We start from the raw sequence: 18,419 nt of genomic DNA on the forward strand, positions 1-18,419 counted from the left end.
CATTTCCCGGCTGCTGAAAACAGCTCTTTGTGGACTAAAAGCCCAAAGAGACAAGTCTCTTCGCCCGCACGTCCCCCTCCTGGAGGGAACGGAAGTTTGAGCGAGGACGCAAAATGGCGCCCTCAGCCAGCGCCGCCGCCGGCCCCGCGCTCGGCCGCCCCGCCAGGGACGAGTGTCTTCGCCAGGAGGAGGCGATTCGACGGGTGCTGTATTCAGACCGGAAATTGACCTCGTGAGGGCGGAAGTTACCCTTGAGGGCGGAAGGGCTCCCGGACGCGGGTGGAAGACCGCTTCGGCGCCCGTTGCGTTCAGTCACTTCCGGGGCGGAGCGGAAGTTGCTTTGTTTTGCTTCAAGATGGCTGCGGGGATGTATTTGGAACATTATCTGGACAGTAAGAGCAGGCTGGAGGAGCGGGTCAGGGGTTACAGAGGGGTAGGGGTGGGGGTTCGGGCTGAGGAGCTCTATGGCCCTGAAGTCCCGATGGTCAGAAAGTCACAATCGTGAAGGGTTGCGTGAGAGAAAATACTGGAGTGTGTGAAGAAATAGGGGGCGGGGCAGCGGGGTCGAGGCCTCGCTCTGAGGTGTAGAAGAGGGAGGGGCTGCTCGGCGGGGCTGGGGGACGGCTCTTGAAGTGCTGGTAGGCATAGCCTGGAAGATATTTGCTGCCCCTGTCTTCAGGGTCTCCGGCCTCAGGATAATCTTTTTCTTAAAGTCGTTCTGAATCGGTCATTTTAGTATATCATCCACTGCCATTGGAGCAGCGACAAAGATCTGCTCGCGGTTCTCCGCCCAGTTCTTTCGAAGACGCGTCTTCTCATGGGGATAGGGGGTTACGAGTGACCACTGTCAGATGATGGACTGAAAGGCTTCTCCTCTTGGAGTAAAGACGCAGCTCCCATCAGATGGAAATTTGGTGTTCTGTTTATGCCATTTGTGTGGCATTTGTGTGGCCCTTCACAGAGCCTGTCACCCTATTCTCTTTTGCCTTAGCGTTGGGAGTCATTCATTCGTTTATTGAGGTCCTTCTGTGGGTCAGACATAATGGCAGGTACTGGGGGTATACAAGAATGAATACCACACAGACCTTCCCCTCAAGGTGCTCATAGACTAGTAGGACACAGATTCTAATAAATAATTATAGAAGTGTGACAAATGAAATAACAGAAATACATTAAACGGACAGTTGGTAACACTGGAGAAAGAGAGACTAGTTTACCTGGAGGTGTAGGTAAAACTTTACAGAGAATGTGAAGAATCTTGAAGGTCGAGTGTTTATTTGCCGGTGTGGAGAGTGAGAGGGGATTGAAGGTTGGGGGAAGCATCAGCCAATGTGTTCTGATGGGTTTGTGGCAAGATCAGGGAAAGATGAGGCCAGAGTGTTTGATGTGTAGAACTCTGAGGTGAAAGATTGGGAAATGACACTGGAGAATGTAGCTGGGGCTGGGTTGTGCATGGTCTTTAAAGGCAGGCTAAGAAGCTTGCACTCTAAATAGTGAGGAACCAACGGATTTTCTGAATGGAGCAATTTTTTTTTTTTAATAAAGGAAAGTAATTGATGTATGGTAAATTGGAGCATGATGACCCTGGTAATACAAGATTAATTAGTAATAACAGTTCTGGTCAGAGATGAGGACCTGATCTCAAAGAGTGACAGAAGTATTTAGGAGGTAAATATAACAGAATTGACTGAATGAGTGGTTGAGAGAGGAGGAGGAATCTAAGGTGACTTCTCGATTTCCTGTTTGGGAAGTGAGGTAGACATATATCATCAACAAGATAGGAAATTCAGGAGTCTGTAAGAGTAAATGAGATGGAGATCATTCAGAGAAAGTAAGTGAGAAAATAATAGGATTAACTTAAGTGTAAGCTCAAGAAAATAGTAACATTTAAGGGACTGGCTAAGGGAATGCCAGTGATGAAATTACTTGAAAGTGTGTGAGGACATTTGGAATCTTAATAGGAAGTTACATATAGGCAAGAAGATGGTGAGAATGCTGCAAACATTTTTGGGGGGATAGAACTAGTAATTAGATTATTTGATTTGGTAACTCAGTGGTGACTTAATCTTAGTAAACTGATGGTGAACCCGAGTCTATAGGTTAAAGCATTGAATGCATTTTAAAAGTTTGAAAGTGGAGTCATGGAAAGAGAATTTTTTTTTTATGAGAGAAACGTAAGTATTCATGCCTTTATATTCAATTATTTATTGAGGATCCTCTGTATGCATGTCATAGTTCTGAACACTAGGGAAATAGGAGAGAAGAAGACAGACATATCTGACCCTTCTGGAGAGCTGGGGAGACATACCATATAACTAATTACATAATTACTTATTTAATTATATTGGATAAGTGCCCCCAAAGTATCTACCCTGCCAAAGGGTAGCCATAGAATAGCATGACAGCATAACCCAAGGCACTTGTTGGAGTCTGGGGCAGTCAGGGTTGAGCTGAACTTTGAAAAATGAACAGAAGTTCAGTAGGCCAAGAGGGATAGTGGAAGTGGGGTGAAAGAGACGGGGCAGGGCATCCTGGGCAGAGAGAGCAGTGTGCAGAAAGCCAAGTGTCTGGAAGAGCACTGGCAAGCTCGAGGCACTCAGAGAAGGCCAGTGTGACAGAGCAGAGAGCACATAGACAGAGACTGACCTGAGTGAGGTCTGGTGTGCAGCAAGGGCCAGAAAGTGCAGAGTAGGATTTGGGAATATTGCCGTGGAAGTGACTGGAGGTTTATAAACAGGAGAGACTTGATCAGATTTGCATTTTTAAAAAGAACATTCTGGCTACTGTTTGGAGAGCAGATTGGAAGTGTGTGTGTGATCATTGGAGGGTACCAGGAGGGTATTTGTAAGTTGAGGGCAAAGAGATCTTTTTATATATATATTAAAAAAAAAGTATTTATTTGGCTGTGCCAGGTCTTAGTTGCAGCATGTGGGATGTTTCATTGCAGCATGTGGTATCTAGTTCCCTGAGCAGGGTTTGAACCCGAGCCCCCTGCATTAGGAGCATGGAGTCTTAGCCACTGTACCACCAGGGAACTCCCGAGGGCATGGAGAGGGAAGGGCTGATTTGTAAAGTTACTGAAGCGGGGAGGGTGGACACAAAGCTGTGCAGAGATGGGGAGCTAGGTGTGGAGACAGACAGACATGGCTCCTCCTGAGAAAGGAATGATGAGTGCTGTCACAGATAATCTAACGGTTTGAAGGAGGGATAACCAAGTGCTCTTTGGACCTGTTTTTTAAAAGCAGCTATCGTGTGTGTGTGTGCGTGTGTGTGTGTGTGTGTGTTAGTCGCCTGACTCTACAGGGTTTGTGTGTGTGTGTGTGTTAGTCACTCAGTCGTGTCTGACTCTTTACAACCCCACGGACTGTAGCCTGCCAGGCTCCTCTGTCCATGAAGTTCTCCAGGCAAGAATCCTGGAGTGGGTTACCATTCTCTTCTACAGGAGATCTTTCCGATCCAGGAATTGAACCCAGGTATCCCACATTCCAGCAGATTCTTTACCATCTGAGCCACCAGGGAATCCCCCAAAAGCAGCTATAGGGCTTAGGAAGTCCAGGGAGTCTTAGTTTCTCCTCTTCTCCCCAGGTATTGAAAACCTGCCCTTTGAACTGCAGAGAAACTTCCAGCTCATGAGGGACCTGGACCAAAGAACAGAGGGTATGTGCAGAGTAAGGGGCCCGGTGCCGAGTGAGTATGTGTGGTCGTCTCTCCTCCTGTTTGGTGTTACCCTATCACCTGGTCTGATCTAGATTGCTTGTCTTCTCTTTCATTCTCTTGCAATTCTTAAAAGGAGAGTAATGATGACCTGTGTTTTCTGTGTTAGCTTTTTCATAACTCGTGGAGTATTGTGACAATGGTACAAGGATTTAGAGATGCTGTGCTCTTTATATCTCCCTCAGGAAAAATGAGAAAAATCAAAGTCAACCCTGGACTCATTTCTGTTCTCCATGTTCGATATGTTTGTAGGAAGACTGATTAGAATGTTTCTACTCCACTGGGCTGTTAACATTACTGTCACAAAATTCAGTGTGGCTTTAGACTACAGCTCACATTGGTACACAGCAGCTTTGCTGCATGAGGAGATGTTAAAAAGAAAGAGGGGGGAAAAAAAAGGAGGAAAAGCAGCAATTAACATCAGAATCTCTACACTATATTCTTCAACCTTACAGAAGCATTGGGTGCCATCTGTGGCCGTCCTTGGACATTGATTAAGTTTGGCTGCATTGAGACATTTACTTGGAGCTTGAGGCTACACTGCAGTGGGCGAGTTTGTCTCTCATAGTCGAAGGTCTCTGTTGGCGCTATCGTCCATGCTTGCTGAAGGATATGTAGGTGTATGCTTATGTATCCCTGCCCAGGAGTGTTAGAATGCCTAAAGCTGTGATTTAAGTTACTCTGGGTCAGTTTGCTCATGGACAAATGAATATCATCTAAGATCCTTGACATAGGCCCCTGAGAACTTCCCTGCTGAATGCCAAACACCAGCTCCTTGCTTTGTAATATAGTTTTGGCTCTTGAGTTCATACCCAGAAAGACCCATTGAGACAACTGAACCACATACATGTTTTTCCACCTTCCTTCAAGGGCCTGGAATAAAGCAGAGCATAAACCTAGTATGCTCACAGGTCTTCGCTGTGGTTACTTGTTGCTACACCATGTTGGGAGTCATGCTTTTGTCTCCATCCACATTTTCTCTGAGTGCTATAGTATTAGGCAGTAGGCATCTATGGTCTCAGTGTTCGGGGGCATCACCAGCCTTCCCCTAGTAAAATGTTTGGAGCAATATCTAAAATGAACACACAGGAAAAAAAAGTGATGGAGAATATTCGCAAGTTGCAAATGATGAACCAAGCAGGGTGGACAGTAAGCAGAAGAACTGTTCCATGAGTGAACTCTGGCCTAATTTTAAATACTGAGATGTAGATGTACAGACCCTGGAAGTCAAGAGCAGCAGCAGATGACTCGGCCTGGTCTGCAGCTCTCAGAGCTATCACAGAATGTTTCTGAGACGAGAAACCAGATGGCTTTTGAGACAGAGGTCATGGTTTAAGAAACAGCAAGCCGTGCAAAGAAGCATCTTTAGACATCAACAGAAACGTACTTTGCGTTAGTGCAGCATGCAAAGAATCCTTCCTTGTGTTTCCATAAGTCCAGTTTCAACTATGCTAGCAACGTTTCCAGCAATCAAAGGTGCCGTCAGAACGCATGTTGTGGCCATGTTGCATCACTTGAGTATGTGGCACAGTACCTAGGAATGTTGAGTGTGTTTTAATTCAAAGGTTATGATGGTCAATGCAAAAGGTCCGAGGAGCAAGAGGAAGAAGTATGTTTAACGTTGCCACTCGGGGGCCATTGTGACCAGCCCTGTCTCTGTTGTAGACCTAAAGGCTGAAATTGACAAGTTGGCCAGTGAATATATGAGTAGCGCCCGCAGCCGGAGCTCCGAGGAAAAATTGGCCCTTCTGAGACAGATCCAGGAAGCCTATGGCAAGTGCAAGGAGTTTGGTGATGACAAGGTGCAGCTTGCCATGCAGACCTATGAGATGGTATGGCCCTACCCATGGCTCCCCACTACCTCCCGTCTGTTCCTCGGGGTTCTCCACCCCTCCTTTAGTGTGCTGGAATCTGTTTGGGGTCTGGGAGATACATGGATTCTGCCTTAGCCTGTTTGCTTTTACTGGAACCAGCCTGGTAGCTCTTCCTTCTCCTTCCTTCCTTCCCACCCAGGTGGACAAACACATTCGGCGACTGGACACAGACCTGGCCCGCTTTGAGGCTGATCTGAAGGAGAAGCAGATTGAGTCAAGTGACTATGACAGCTCTTCCAGCAAAGGCAAAAAGAGTGAGGAGGGGGGTGGGCCATGAGAGTTGGAGCGAAGATTCCGAGGGGGCAAGCAGCCCATCCCTCAGCTCCAAGGGAGGACCCCCCACGTTGGAGGAGAGGAGGGGTCCTTAACCCATCATTCTGTCCCCCTGCCTTCTGGCTGCCCCTCCCCCTCTTCCCTGGAAGGTCGGACTCAAAAGGAGAAGAAAGCTGCCCGTGCTCGTTCCAAAGGGAAAAACTCCGACGAAGAAGCCCCCAAGGCCGCCCAGAAGAAGTTAAAACTTGTGCGCACGTGAGTGAGTCAGGGAGCACCCTGCCAAGTGACAGGCTCCTCTTTGCCCCTGCCCCGCCCCTTGCCCCCTTCTCTATCACTCTGGTATCTGCTGGATACAGAGGGGAAGCCACAGACCACTAGCCCCACAGGGATCCTCCTCGTGCCACTCTGAGCGTCAAGCTGTAGCGTCCCTTCCTGCAGGTGACACTCTCTCTCCCTCTTGGCACGCAGAAGCCCTGAGTATGGGATGCCCTCAGTGACCTTTGGCAGTGTCCACCCCTCTGATGTGTTGGATATGCCTGTGGATCCCAACGAACCCACCTATTGCCTTTGTCACCAGGTCTCCTACGGGGAGATGATTGGCTGTGACAACCCTGACGTAAGAACCGGTTTGCCTCAGGGCGGGGGGCTCTGGGGGACAGGAAGGGAGTTGGGTACCAGAAGGGGGTAAGGGCCGAAGAGTGGGACCTCAGGACAGGAGGAAGGGAGTTGGAGGTGGTTGGCCTTGGACCCTTCAAGAATCCTCCCACAGGATGGAATAAGGGAATGCTCCTGAGGACTCTCAGGTTGGGGGGTTCTTTTCTTTCCTTGGCCCCACCCTGCTGCCTGCCCTCTGCTCCTCCACCGTCTTCCTTTTCCAGTGCTCCATTGAGTGGTTCCACTTTGCCTGTGTGGGGCTGACCACCAAGCCTCGGGGGAAATGGTGAGTGAGCATTGTGGTCGGGGCTGGACTACCCTGAGCTGAGTAACAGAGGGCATCCTCCCCTTCGCTCACCTTCTCCCCCACCTTCCTTTGTAGGTTTTGCCCACGCTGCTCCCAAGAACGAAAAAAGAAATAGACAAGGGCCTTGGATTCCAACACAGTTTCTTCCACATCCCCTGACCTGGCTAGTGGGGAGTGGGATGCCTGGCTGGGCCGGGGGTCAGGGAGAGGTGGGTGGCACATGTTGTCATCTCCTCTCCTCCCCTCCCCACTTCCGGTGCTGAGGCTGCACCCAGACCCTGGGCCAGGGGTGCTGTGGCCGCTAATGGCATGTGCTCTCATTCAGCCCGCCCCCTTCAGAGGGAAGTGGTGTTGCCCGCTGTCCTTTTGCCTCCACACCGAGGTTGGTGCTGTGTTTTTGAGGGATGGTCCTCTTTTCTCCCGTTGCTTTGTATTTAAGGACTGGGGCAGTAGCATGGGGCCCTCCCCCAGCTTCCTGATTCCCTCCCCTCGTTGTGGGGGGGGGCCATGCGTGATAAACTTCCTTCACTCTCTCCATGCTTTTCCAGTGGGGGGCTCCTCCGGGTCCTCTGGGCCACGGCCCTGGCTGAAGGGGCACCCCTTCCTCTGTGCCAAGAGGATTCGTCCAGCCTTGTGAGTGGGAGGGGCAGGGCAGAGTGTCAGTATCTCACTTGTAAAGGAATCGAGTTGGTGAATAAAAGCTGTACGTGTTGGCCTGCTGTGTTTATTGTAGAGACACTGTTTTAGCACATGTGCTGAGCATAGCTTGCATCCTCTGAGTCAGCTAAAAGGCAGGAGGATGACATGCTGGAAGTAGGACCAGACATGGAACCTGAAGTGGTGCCACTGCCCCAGGACCCACCACCTCTCAGCATGGGAAGGACAGAGCTGGCTGGAACTGGGCCTCAGACAAGGGGTTTCCAAAACCTTCAGGACTGTGTATCTTTTCCCTATAAGATATCTTTCATTTAATTTCCAATAAATGTGTACTTGTGTTTTATACATGAACTGTTATACTAAGTATTAGCCTGACTTATTTGAAACACAAAGCAAAAACTTATCACCAATGAATTGTCTATGCCCACCTGGAACCACTTCCATAGATTAAGCCCTCCTTATGCAGGGTCTCCTCACCGGAATCCCCATCTTATTCCCTGCTCTGGCTGGCTTACCTGGAGGTGTCCTCTGTAGTTCCTACTGTCCAGGCCCCAACTTTGTGTTGTATGTTCCATCTCTGCCCCAGTCCTCACACGGGATTTGTTGTTCAGTCAGTCAGTCGTGTCCGCCCCATGGACTGCAGCACACCAGGCTTCCCTGTCCTTCACCATCTCCCAGAGCTTCCTCAAAATCATCGTGCCCATTGAGTCGATAATCCAACCATCTCATCCTCTGTTGCCCCCTTCTCCTCCTGCCCTCAATCCTTCCCAGCATCAGGCTCTTTTCCAGTGAGTTGGCTCTTTGAATCAGTTGGCCAAAGTATTGGAGCTTTAGCACCAGTCCTTCCAATGAATATTCAGGACTGATTTCCTTTAGGACTGACTGGTTTGATCTTGCAGTCCAAGGGACTCTTAAGAGTCTTCTCCAACACCACAGTTTGAGAGCATCAATTCTTCCGTGCTCCGTCTTCCTTATGGTCCAACTCTTACATCCCTGTGTGACTACTGGAAGGCCAGATTGTAAAATAGGGAGAAAAAGTGTCCAGTGTGTGGGGCCAGCTTGGAGATGGGATAGGTAATAAGGTAAAGAACAGACAGGAGCTACGCCATCCAGCCCCTGCCAGAGTCCCAGATCACTCCTGCCGTCCTTGTCCTCGAGCTGGGATGTGACACACGGGGGACCCGCCCCCGCCTTTCGGCCGAGTCCAACCTCGCATCAGTTTCCCCGCCCCCACTTTGTGACGTCGACTGGTCTCGACGCCCCCCCACCCCCCGCGGCCCCGCCCTCCCGCCTGTCTGCTCGCCCTGGCTTGGCCGGTTAGAGGCGCTCGGTCCGGGGAACGCTGGCGGCCGTCTGGGACCATGAGGCACCTCGCCGCAGGCTCATTTCTCTCACTCCTGAGGGGTGAGCGCGCCTCCGCCCCCGGAGCTCTCCACTGTCCCCGAGCCGCCTTCCCCCGGGACCGCCTGCAGCCTCTCCCCATCGCCCCTCCCCGCCTCGCCAGCGCCCCTGCACACTCACCCCAGCTTGGCGGCCAGGCGCCCAGCCCCCGAGTGCACGCCCCGCTCTCGGGGTGGGTGTTCCCGGCCGGCGGGTGCGGAGAGGGGCCCATCGTGGTCTGTCCCCGACCCGCAGTGCTGCTCCTGCCTCTGGCACCGGCCCCCGCCCAGGACTCCGCCTCGACCTCCACGCCGGGCAGCCCCCTGTCCCCCACGGAGTATGAGCGCTTCTTCGCACTGCTGACCCCTACCTGGAAGGCGGAGACCACCTGCCGGCTCCGCGCCACCCACGGTTGCCGGAACCCCACCCTCGTCCAGCTAGACCAGTATGAAAACCACGGCCTGGTGCCGGACGGTGAGGGCCAGCCCTGTGCTCCCTCGACCCAGGGCGAGGGGACGGGTGGCCCTGAGCCCGGGTGCCCCGCTCTCCTGACCCCAGGAGCCCATCACACCCTCTCTCCAGGAGGGATTACACCCCTGTGTTCACCTGCGCCCCACCCTTCCCTAGGCGCAGTCTGCTCTGACCTCCCTTATGCCTCTTGGTTTGAGTCCTTCTGCCAGTTCACCCAATACCGTTGTTCCAACCATGTCTACTACGCCAAGGTGAGGTCAAGACAGAGCTTGAACCTGGTGTCACCGAGGAAGGGCTCCAGACCATCCTTAGGTCCTCCCTCTCAGTCACTGGCTGACACTCGCCCAGATTCTGTGTGCAGACCGTCTCACCTTAGGCATTCAGACTCTGTGAACAATCCCCCCTTGTTGCCAGAAAAGTAAGGGAGAGGGATGGGAGGAGGCAGAGAGAAGCCTTAGGGTTCCTCCCAGTAGTGATGTCATTCAAGTCAAATGTAAAAGCCTGAAGGCAGGAAAGTGGGCCAGCAGGGCGTCTGATTTTGCAGGGGACCGTCTCAGATCTAGAGGGTTCGACTCAGGGCCGTGTTCCCTGATTTCCTCCCAGGAACTGTGAGAGAGGAGACCTGGGGACAGAGGATAAGGTGGAGTGGAAATGTGCCCTTTGTGAAAGGCGTTCCCACTCTGCTTCTCTCCTTGCAGAGGGTCCGGTGCTCCCAGCCAGTCTCCATCCTCTCACCCAATACCCTCAAGGAGGTGGACAGTTCACCTGAAGTGCCGCCACCTACCACGGCGACCTCCCCCAAGTCCTCCCACGTCACAGGTGAGACCCTGCCAGCCTCTCATCCCAGAGTCCCCAAACCCAGGGCTTAAGGTATCCACGGGAGGGACCTGGGGAGGTGAGCTGCTGGAGGTAGCCTTGGGCAGCTGTTTGCATAAGGGGAGAGCCTACTTTTTTGACACAGGAAAGTTAGGGCTTTCCTGTATCAGGGTGTTTTCTGACATTACATCTATTTCTGCCCTGAACTAATTTTCCCTTGCTCCCCAAAACACTCTTGTGTTAAGAAGTCCTCTGGCACCTTTCTCAGCTCACATCTTCACTCCAAAAAGGATTGGTTGCTAGGTATTCAAAGTACTTGGTGCTTCCTAAGTGAGAGGGACAAAAGGTGGTATTAGAAGTGGGTTAGGAAAGAGGACCCTTTGTGAGGGAGGGGGAAAGGGGGCCCGTAACACTGCCACCACCGTCACCATAGTACTGTTGTTTTGATATTTGTATTCTTGCCTGTGTTTTGTATGATTGGTTGTGTGAACATGTGTCATTTAGGCTGCTTTCCTCTACCTTTGTGTTTATGTGTGTGTTTGTGCTTATGTGTTTATGTGTGTGCTTGTGTGTTTATGAGTGTGTCTGTGCTTATGTGTGTGTTTATGTGTGCTTATGTGTTTACGTGTGCTTATGTGTTTGTGTATGCCTATGTGTGTGCTTGTGCGTTTTGTATGTGCTTATGTGTTTATGTGTGTCTGTGTGCTTTTGTGTTTATGTGTCGGTTTGTGTGTGCTTATGTGTTTATGTGTTTTTAGTGTGCTTATGTGTTTATGTGTGTGTTTGTGTGCCTTTACATGTTTATGTGTGTCCCTCTGCAAAGACGGAATGCCAGAAGCCTGACCTTCCCTTTCCCTTCTCTCTCTTGGTCCCTCGCAAACCCTGTTGCAGCCACCGAACGACAGGTCTTCCAGCCCTGGCCCGAGCGGTTGAACAGCAATGTGGAGGAGCTGCTCCAGTCCTCCTTGTCCTTGGGCGGCCAGGAGCAAGGGCAGGAGCCCAAACAGGAGCAGGGGCAGGAGCACAAGCAGGAGCGGGGGCAGGAGCACAAGCAGGAGGAAGGGCAGGAGCAAGAGGAGCAGGAGGAGGAGCAGGAGGAGGAGAAGCAGGAGGGCCAGGGCACAGAGGAGGCGCTGGAGTCGGTGTCTAGGCTGCAGGCAGACCCAGAGCCCAAGTTTCGGTCTGAACTTGTGTCCTCCAACCCTTTCTCCTTCACTCCCCGGGTGCGGGAAGTGGAGTCTACTCCCATGTTGATGGAGAACCTCCAGGAGCTTATCCGATCGGCGCAGGAGATGAATGAAATGAATGATGTGTATGACGGGGAGACCATCTGGAGATCCCAGAGCCCCGGCAGGTACTGGACGTTCTGTCTCCCCCACCGGCCCCACCCTTCCTTGTGCCTTTGGGGATGAGAAGCCCACTTGGCCAGCCTTGGCCTCAGACCCACCCAGATCTGCTTGGGCTTTGGGTGCACCCAGCGGCTGCCCGCCTCACCTGCTCTGTGGCTTAAGCACTGTCCTAGATGCCCATCTCTACCTGGCATGGGGTTAACCCTGAAGCTAGAGCTACCAGACTTGGGTTCTGGGTTTCTCTCTGCCTCTGATGAGCACTGCAAATTTCATTTCCCCTTTCTGGGTCTCAGTTCCTCATCTGTAAAAGGAGGCGGTTAATCTGGAGGCCTCTCACCTCCAGCATGCTGAGTGCATGTGACTAAGACTGGATGGTAAGGGCAGTGGGGATCGAGTAGGCATGGCTGTCTGCCCTGGCCCTCTGGCCCATCCCCTGCAGTGGTGCCATCTTGGTCTTTTTGCAGCCTGCTACAGCTGCCCCACGTGGAGGCCTTGCTGACCCTGTGCTACTCGATTGTGGAGAACACCTGCGTCATAACCCCGACAGCCAAGGCCTGGCAGTACTTGGAAAATGAGATCCTTGGTTTTGGGATATCGGTATGCCCACCGAGCTGTTCACTGGCTCCAAGTTCACGGGCCTAGGGAGTAGAGGATGGGCGGGACCACAGAAAGCCTGAAAAACTCTCCAAGTGAGAACCCCTTCTTGGAAAGACATTTCCAGCTCCCCTAAAAGGAAGGAGGCTCGAGACAGAGTCTGGAATCTATTCCTGGCCAGAATTCCTTCTGTGGTTCAGTTGCTAAGCTTGAGTCATGTCCAGAGTCAGTTCACCAACCGCAGGATGTGGCTGTACCTTAGATACAGCTCTTCTTCCAGGAGGGATCCTAGAACCCGTTCCAGGGCTCTGTAGAGAGATCCCAATCTTGATATGTCCTCATAACCCAGCAAATTCTATTTCCAAGAAGTGTAGGACTTTCCAAAAGCACGTTAGCAAATGTGTGCTAAGAGCTGGCATGCCATCCATGCATCTGTCTATTCAACAGATATTGATCTGGCTAGGTATTTGAGACACTAGCAATTCTGTCCTAGGTAATTTAGCGATGAGTGCAACAAGATCCGATCCTCTGTCCTCCTGGAGTCCACTGGGAGAGAGAGACAAAATGGAGACCAGTGTGACAGGGATCGACGCATGAGGGATAAGTCTAAAGTTCAGAGAGCAGATGGCGAGCACAAAAGTCATGCTGGGGCAGGATTGGAGAATGCCTCTTAGAGGAACTGATGACCTGAGACCTGGAGATAAAAGAAGTTAACCAGGCAGAAGAAGGGGTTAGTAGAAGGTTCCTGCTAGAGAGACTACTGTGTGCAAAGGCTCAGAGGAAAGAGAGAAGAAATTCCACGAAGGACCAAGAATGAGCACACTGTTACTCTTCCTCCCGCTCTCAGGGAGCTGAGATTGAGTAGCATTATACGAAAGGAGTGTGGGATGGTAGGTGATAGAAACAGAGTTATTTTTTGGTGGAGGTGGACCGCACGTAGGAAGTTCAGGACTAATGGAGAGCTCATTGGATTTTAGGGCTTGGTTGAAAGAACAGTAAGGAGCCCATTTTACCTGGAAACAGAGTCAAAGAGGCCATGATGTGAATAATCCCGAATGGCAGTCCGAACCGTTGTATTTCATTTGGTAGGAAAGGGGAATTCAGTTATGATTTGGGGTTAGGGACCTGATGATGCCTCCCCCATGAGCTGTTATGAGGAGCGAGCAAGAGATTGTGTGACTGTGATGCGCTGACCGGACGGCCTGGAGATCCTGCCGAGCGAGATCTTCCTGAGGAGACTCACTCAGGGTGGACAGCCCCACAGGGAGATGGGCGGCTCCACATCTAAGAAGGTCCTCCAAGAACTTGGAGGCTCTGAACCCAGGTGCTCCAGCAGAGGACCTGGGTTTTGAGTTGGAAGCAGCCAGACCAGTGTCCCAGGTCCATCATGCACTCGATGTGTGTTTGAGCAAGTGACTCAGCCTCGGGGAGCCTCAGTTTCCTGGCAGGCAAATGGAGCCATGCTTAGTAGCTATTCTATTCCTAGGAAGACCAAATAAGATGAAGGCATTTATCAGCCATGGCATGCAGCACCGTGCCAGCTCTTTGTAAATATTAGCATTATCATTAGCAGAGAGGAAGGGAGGACGGTGAGCCTCTTTCAGTTAGGCAAAGTTAGACATCTGTCAGGCACTTGGCCATGAGGATTCAGAGCTCAGGAAAGAGATTAGAACGGATGATAGAGGCTTGGGTGTCACCTGCAAGAAGATGAAGATTGTTTGTGAGGAAATAAACCATCCTGGAGGAGGGGGAAGAAATAGAGAGCTGATGGGAGGTCCTTGAGGGGAGGACCTTGGGTAGGGGGTTTGGGAAAAGCCAGAGGAGCTTCTGGAAAAGGCTTAATGCGGGGACCTTCTGTGGGGGCGTGGGACTTCAGCCTCAGGCCCTCAGCCGCACCCCTCCGCAGGTCTGTGACAGTCTGGGGCGGCGACACTTAGCCGCGTGTACCCTCTGTGACTTCTGCTCACTGAAGCTGGAGCAGTGCCACTCGGAGGCCAACCTGCAGCGACAGCAGTGCGACAGCTCCCACAAAACACCCTTTGTCAGCCCCCTGCTTGCCTCCCAGAGCATGACCATTGGCACCCAGGTACCGACCCAGCTGGGTGGGCTGCAGTGGTGGCGGTGGGGGTGGGGGGTAGGGCTTTAGGCAAGGTCGGGCAACCGGGGGCTGAGGGGGTGAGCAGGGTGCCCACCTCTCTCCTGTGCCCCGTGCCACAGATAGGGAGCCTGAAATCGGGCCGCTTTTACGGGCTGGACTTGTACGGCGGGCTGCGCATGGACTTCTGGTGTGCCAGGCTGGCCACTAAGGGCTGCGAAGACAACCGAGTGGCCAGCTGGCTCCAGACTGAGTTCCTGAGCTTCCAGGATGGAGACTTCCCCACCAGGGTCAGCCCCACCCCACTCACCATGCTTCCTCCTAGTCCCTCGCTCTGGGGAACCCTAGGATGTGGGGCGGGGGGCGCCTTGGGGCCCTGGCTTCTGAGAGCTGCTCCTCAATGAGCCTCCTGCCTCTTTCCAGCAGACTCCCCTCCCCCCTCCCCAACACCCTCCCCCCTCCCTCCGCCTCCCCTGGGCCCCCAGGAGACCAGGATTGTGTTTAGCAAAGGACTAGCAATCCGGGAAGCTGGAGGGTACAGGACTTGGGGACACGAGACAGGTCTGGTCCCATCTCTGCCAGTTACCCTTGGTGGGTGGGAGTGGGAGGCCTCATTCCTAAGACAAACTTCTGGGTGATGCCTGAAGTGCCGCTGACAGTGATCCAGTGCTTCCCTGCCTTAGTCTGTAGGCTCCTTCCCGAATCTTCCAGTGCTTTCCCTCTCAATGGGATCAGCTTTACTCCCTCCCGCAAAGTCATCTCCCCTGTGGGTCAACCTGTTGTAGCTAAGAGCCAGCACCGCCTCCCTCACTCCCCCAACCCCCGCCTTCTGTGGTTTAACAGAAAAAAATCAAGACCAGGACAAGTTGAGACTACTTAAGAAAGGGCTTTTAGCTGAGCAGAAGGGCCTCCGCCTAGCTTTCCTCCCTGAGTCCCTAGATCTGGACGGGGCCTTAGACCATCTCAGCTGTTTCCCTGGGTTTATGGGTGGGGTGGTGAGGGCCACAGAGGGAAGTGGCTCCACCCAGGGTCGCACATTAGAAACACTTCCACCTCTTCCATCCTAAGCCGTCCCCAGGAGGCTCCCTGAGATGGGACTGCCACTTGGGACCCTTCCACGATCTGGACCCTTGGTACTCACTTCCCCGGTCCTCTCAGCTGCTTTCGCAGCCTGCTGACCGGCAGAGCAGCCCCTTCCTAGTTTCAGCTCCCAGCTTCTTCCCAGACACAGGGTGACACTGAAGGGGACACCCCGGTGCAGAGGGTCTGGTTCTCTGCCCTGGTTTCTGCCATCGGGGGCGCTATGAAGGGCTCTGAGGCTTCTGAAGTCTTCCACCTCCCATCCCCCGCTCCTGCCTTAGATCTGTGACACGGAATATGTGCAGTACCCCAACTACTGTGCCTTCAAAAGCCAGCAGTGTATGATGAGAAACAGGGACCGGAAGGTGAGCCACCTCCTGCTGCTCCCACCACCCCCATCAGCCCCTCCATGGGTCACTGCACACTGACCTGTTCTGACCACCTTTCCACCTCCCCCACACACCCCGAGCCGTGGCATCCATCTGAGCATGGGGGTGGGGGTGTGAAGAGCAGGTGTGTCCCCCGGTGCTCTGTCCCTACTCCTCCAGCCACAGGTGAGCAGCCCTCCCAGGCCCCCAGGCCAAGGGTTCCGGGATGGGGGTGGAAAGGGGAGGCTGCCATAAGAAGCCCTGGGGACACACTGGGAGGGAAGAACCCCCAGCCTGGTTGGTCAGAGAGGTCTAGATGTCAGTCCTGCCTCCTGCTCTTACTTACTGACTCGTCTGAGCCAAGTCACTTCCTCTCCAGCCCCGGGCTCCTCATTTCTAAAAGGAGGGGTTCAGGCTATGTGGTGTGTCTGGCTGCTTTTTAAAAAAGCCACATCTGAGCTTCCGCCTTCCCTGACTTTTCCTGCACTCCCTGCAACCACGCCCGCCCCTGCCCCCGCCCTGGGATCTGGACTTCTGACATCTCTGGCTCCTGGCTCTCCCACTCGGACCCTGCACAGGTGTCCCGCATGAGATGTCTGCAGAATGAGACGTACACCGTCCTGACTCCGGACAAGAGCGAGGACCTCGTGCTTCGATGGAGCCAGGAGTTTAGCACCTTGACCCTTGGCCAAGCTGGATGAGCTGGACTCTGTCCTCTCCCCACCCGCTACCCCTTCCCACACTCTCCATTGCTTTCAGACCCTGGATTGTCTCTTACTTGGCCCGAATCACATGTCTTTTGGGTTGGGGCACCAGTCCCAGAGAGGTTGGTGATGGGAACTCTGCCCACCTTAAAGGATGTCTATACATAAAATGTTTATTTTTAACTTGTGTGGCCTGGTTTGGTTGTGATCCCCTCTTGGGCCTGCCCGCCCCCTGCCCCCAGGGAGTCAGTTCTACAGCCCCTGGCACTTATGGAGCCATCTGTTGGCAAGGGAACCCTGGGGGTGGTTCTCAGGGAAGCAGTCCTGTGCCAGGAGAAGACTGAGAAGTCAGAAGAAGTCATGGCCGGTGTCTTGGGGACTGTGTGGGCCACGAGGGCGTGTGTGTCTCCATTTCTGAAGTTCTGATCCCATGATCTCAGATGTGAGTGCAGGACTGTCCCTCTGGAGGGTCATCTGAATGAGACTGTGTCCAGCGGGGGCCAGCCCCAGGCAGTATGGCAGAATTTGCCATTTATAGGAGGGAGGAGGCAACTGGGCTGGAAGCCCTTGCTCTGACATCCAGTCATGGGCCCAGTGGTCCAAATGTGGGGGAGCGCGTCATGACAGCTTGCGTGGAGATGTGACTCCAGCATCAGCCTTTAATAACGTGGGAATCAGGACTTAGCGGGTGGTCGAGTGGTTAAGACTCCATGCTTCCAATGCAGGGGGCGCAGGTTTGATCCCTGGTTGGAAAAACGAGATCCCACATGCCATGTAGCCAAAAAAATGAAAAAGAAAATTTCTTGAACTGAATAAAAATGAAAATACAACATATCAACTTTTTTAAAAAGTTAAAAAAAAATAACCTGGGAGACTTCCCTTGCTGTTCAATGATTAAGACTTTGCCTTCCAGTGGCAGGGGGTATGGATTTGAGCCCTGTTTGGGAAGCTAAGATCTCAACATGCCACAAAAACCAAAAACATAAAAAACAGAAACAATATTGTAACAAATTCAATAAAACCTTATAAAAATGATCCACGTTTAAAAAAAAAAATCTTTCAAACAAAAAAAAAATAACGGATCTCCCAAAACATATTCTGGAAACACACACGTGGAGATAACTATATAGCATTTAACAGAAAACGTTATGGAAAAGCTCAAGCATACACAAATACAGAATAACGCAACCCTGGTGGTTCAGAAGGTGAAGAATCTTCCTGCAACGCAGGAGACCCAGTTTCAACCCCTGGGCTGAAAGACCCTCTGGAGAAGGGAATGGTTACCCACTCCAGTATTCTTTCCTGGAGAGTCCCATGGAAGGAGGAGCCTGGTGGGCTACAGTCCATAGGATTGCAAAGAGTCAGACAAGACTGAGCAACTAACACACTCACAATGCACCCTCAATGCCCCCATAACCCAGCTTTTATTATCAACATGTGGTCAAGCTTTTAAGACCCTGAGAAACCCTGTAATAGAGAAACCTGTTCGACTTAGTGTTTCCCATGCTCATTCAACCACAATGTCCTTTTTCACCTAGGGCTCAAAGCTTGTTTTTTTGTTTTTTGTTCTTTTTTTTTTGCACAGAGCGCAGACAACATGCCTGGCCCTATTGATCTGGAAGACAAGGGGCTCAGCCCAGGCTACAGAGACTAGGGGTTGTCGTCTGAGTCCTGCTCCCCCTCCCCCACAAACACACAGAGGGAGGTATAAGCCACCTGTGACAAGAGCAAAACCATCTGCTGGAACCCAGAACAGACGAGACAGCCAGGGGGAACCGGCAGGACAGCAAGAGGCTGGGGGTTAGTAATTTGGAATCTGCAGTACTGGGTGTGACAGCTAGGCTTCCCGGAAACTACAAGGGGTGTGAGAGGGATGGGTGGTGGTGAGGGCATTAGTGGGTGAGGGTTGGGGCTGCATTAAGTGACATTCTGCTGGGGTTTCTTCTCTGGCCAAACTGTGAAGGCACTGAGGTCACGGCTTCCTCCTCTGTCTCTCTCCCTGCCCGCTGTCTTGGGGTTGGGTGCGGGTGCGTGCAGGGTGCCGGGATCTGCTGAGATCTGCTGAGGTGGGTGTGTCCCACTG

The 18,419-nt window shown here is 52.4% G+C and overlaps 2 protein-coding genes across 8 annotated transcripts; both read left to right on the plus strand.

The window, feature by feature from the left end:
• Positions 1 to 339: 339 nt before the first annotated feature.
• ING4 (inhibitor of growth family member 4) lies at positions 340 to 7,836 on the plus strand. Of its 6 annotated transcripts, none has more exon segments than NM_001035389.2 (8): positions 340 to 392; positions 3,586 to 3,657; positions 5,380 to 5,546; positions 5,728 to 5,842; positions 6,011 to 6,116; positions 6,330 to 6,477; positions 6,740 to 6,801; positions 6,898 to 7,533. In NM_001035389.2, coding segments are annotated over 8 exon segments (747 nt in total). In that variant the 5' UTR covers positions 340 to 355; the 3' UTR covers positions 6,938 to 7,533.
• Positions 7,837 to 8,743: 907 nt separating this feature from the next.
• Positions 8,744 to 16,519, plus strand: ACRBP (acrosin binding protein). Of its 2 annotated transcripts, XM_002687869.6 has the most exons (10): positions 8,744 to 8,883; positions 9,115 to 9,333; positions 9,487 to 9,581; positions 10,029 to 10,149; positions 11,038 to 11,500; positions 11,960 to 12,092; positions 13,996 to 14,175; positions 14,307 to 14,474; positions 15,546 to 15,629; positions 16,211 to 16,519. In XM_002687869.6, exons 1-10 carry the CDS (start codon positions 8,841 to 8,843, stop codon positions 16,331 to 16,333), a joined length of 1,629 nt encoding a protein of 542 aa, XP_002687915.1. In that variant the 5' UTR covers positions 8,744 to 8,840; the 3' UTR covers positions 16,334 to 16,519. The 2 variants fall into 2 exon arrangements, with proteins under 2 accessions (XP_002687915.1, XP_010803900.1); XM_010805598.4 differs by lacking the exon at positions 14,307 to 14,474.
• The last annotated feature ends 1,900 nt before the right edge of the window (positions 16,520 to 18,419 follow it).

This window comes from Bos taurus, chromosome 5, assembly GCF_002263795.3.
Source record: "Bos taurus isolate L1 Dominette 01449 registration number 42190680 breed Hereford chromosome 5, ARS-UCD2.0, whole genome shotgun sequence".
NCBI lineage: Eukaryota > Metazoa > Chordata > Mammalia > Artiodactyla > Bovidae > Bos > Bos taurus.

What these genes read in the sequence shown, in the direction of transcription:
- ING4 (XM_024991871.2), top strand. Translation starts at nt 356, where the DNA reads ATGGCTGCGGGGATGTATTTGGAACATTATCTGGACA. An exon ending in TTCCAGCAAAGGCAAAAAGA is followed by an intron (nt 5,843 to 6,010) that starts GTGAGGAGGGGG and finishes CTTCCCTGGAAG; the next exon opens with GTCGGACTCAAAAGGAGAAG. An exon ending in TTGGCTGTGACAACCCTGAC is followed by an intron (nt 6,478 to 6,739) that starts GTAAGAACCGGT and finishes TTCCTTTTCCAG; the next exon opens with TGCTCCATTGAGTGGTTCCA.
- ACRBP (XM_002687869.6), top strand. Translation starts at nt 8,841, where the DNA reads ATGAGGCACCTCGCCGCAGGCTCATTTCTCTCACTCCTGAGGG. An exon ending in CAAGTCCTCCCACGTCACAG is followed by an intron (nt 10,150 to 11,037) that starts GTGAGACCCTGC and finishes ACCCTGTTGCAG; the next exon opens with CCACCGAACGACAGGTCTTC. An exon ending in ATGGAGACTTCCCCACCAGG is followed by an intron (nt 14,475 to 15,545) that starts GTCAGCCCCACC and finishes CTCCTGCCTTAG; the next exon opens with ATCTGTGACACGGAATATGT.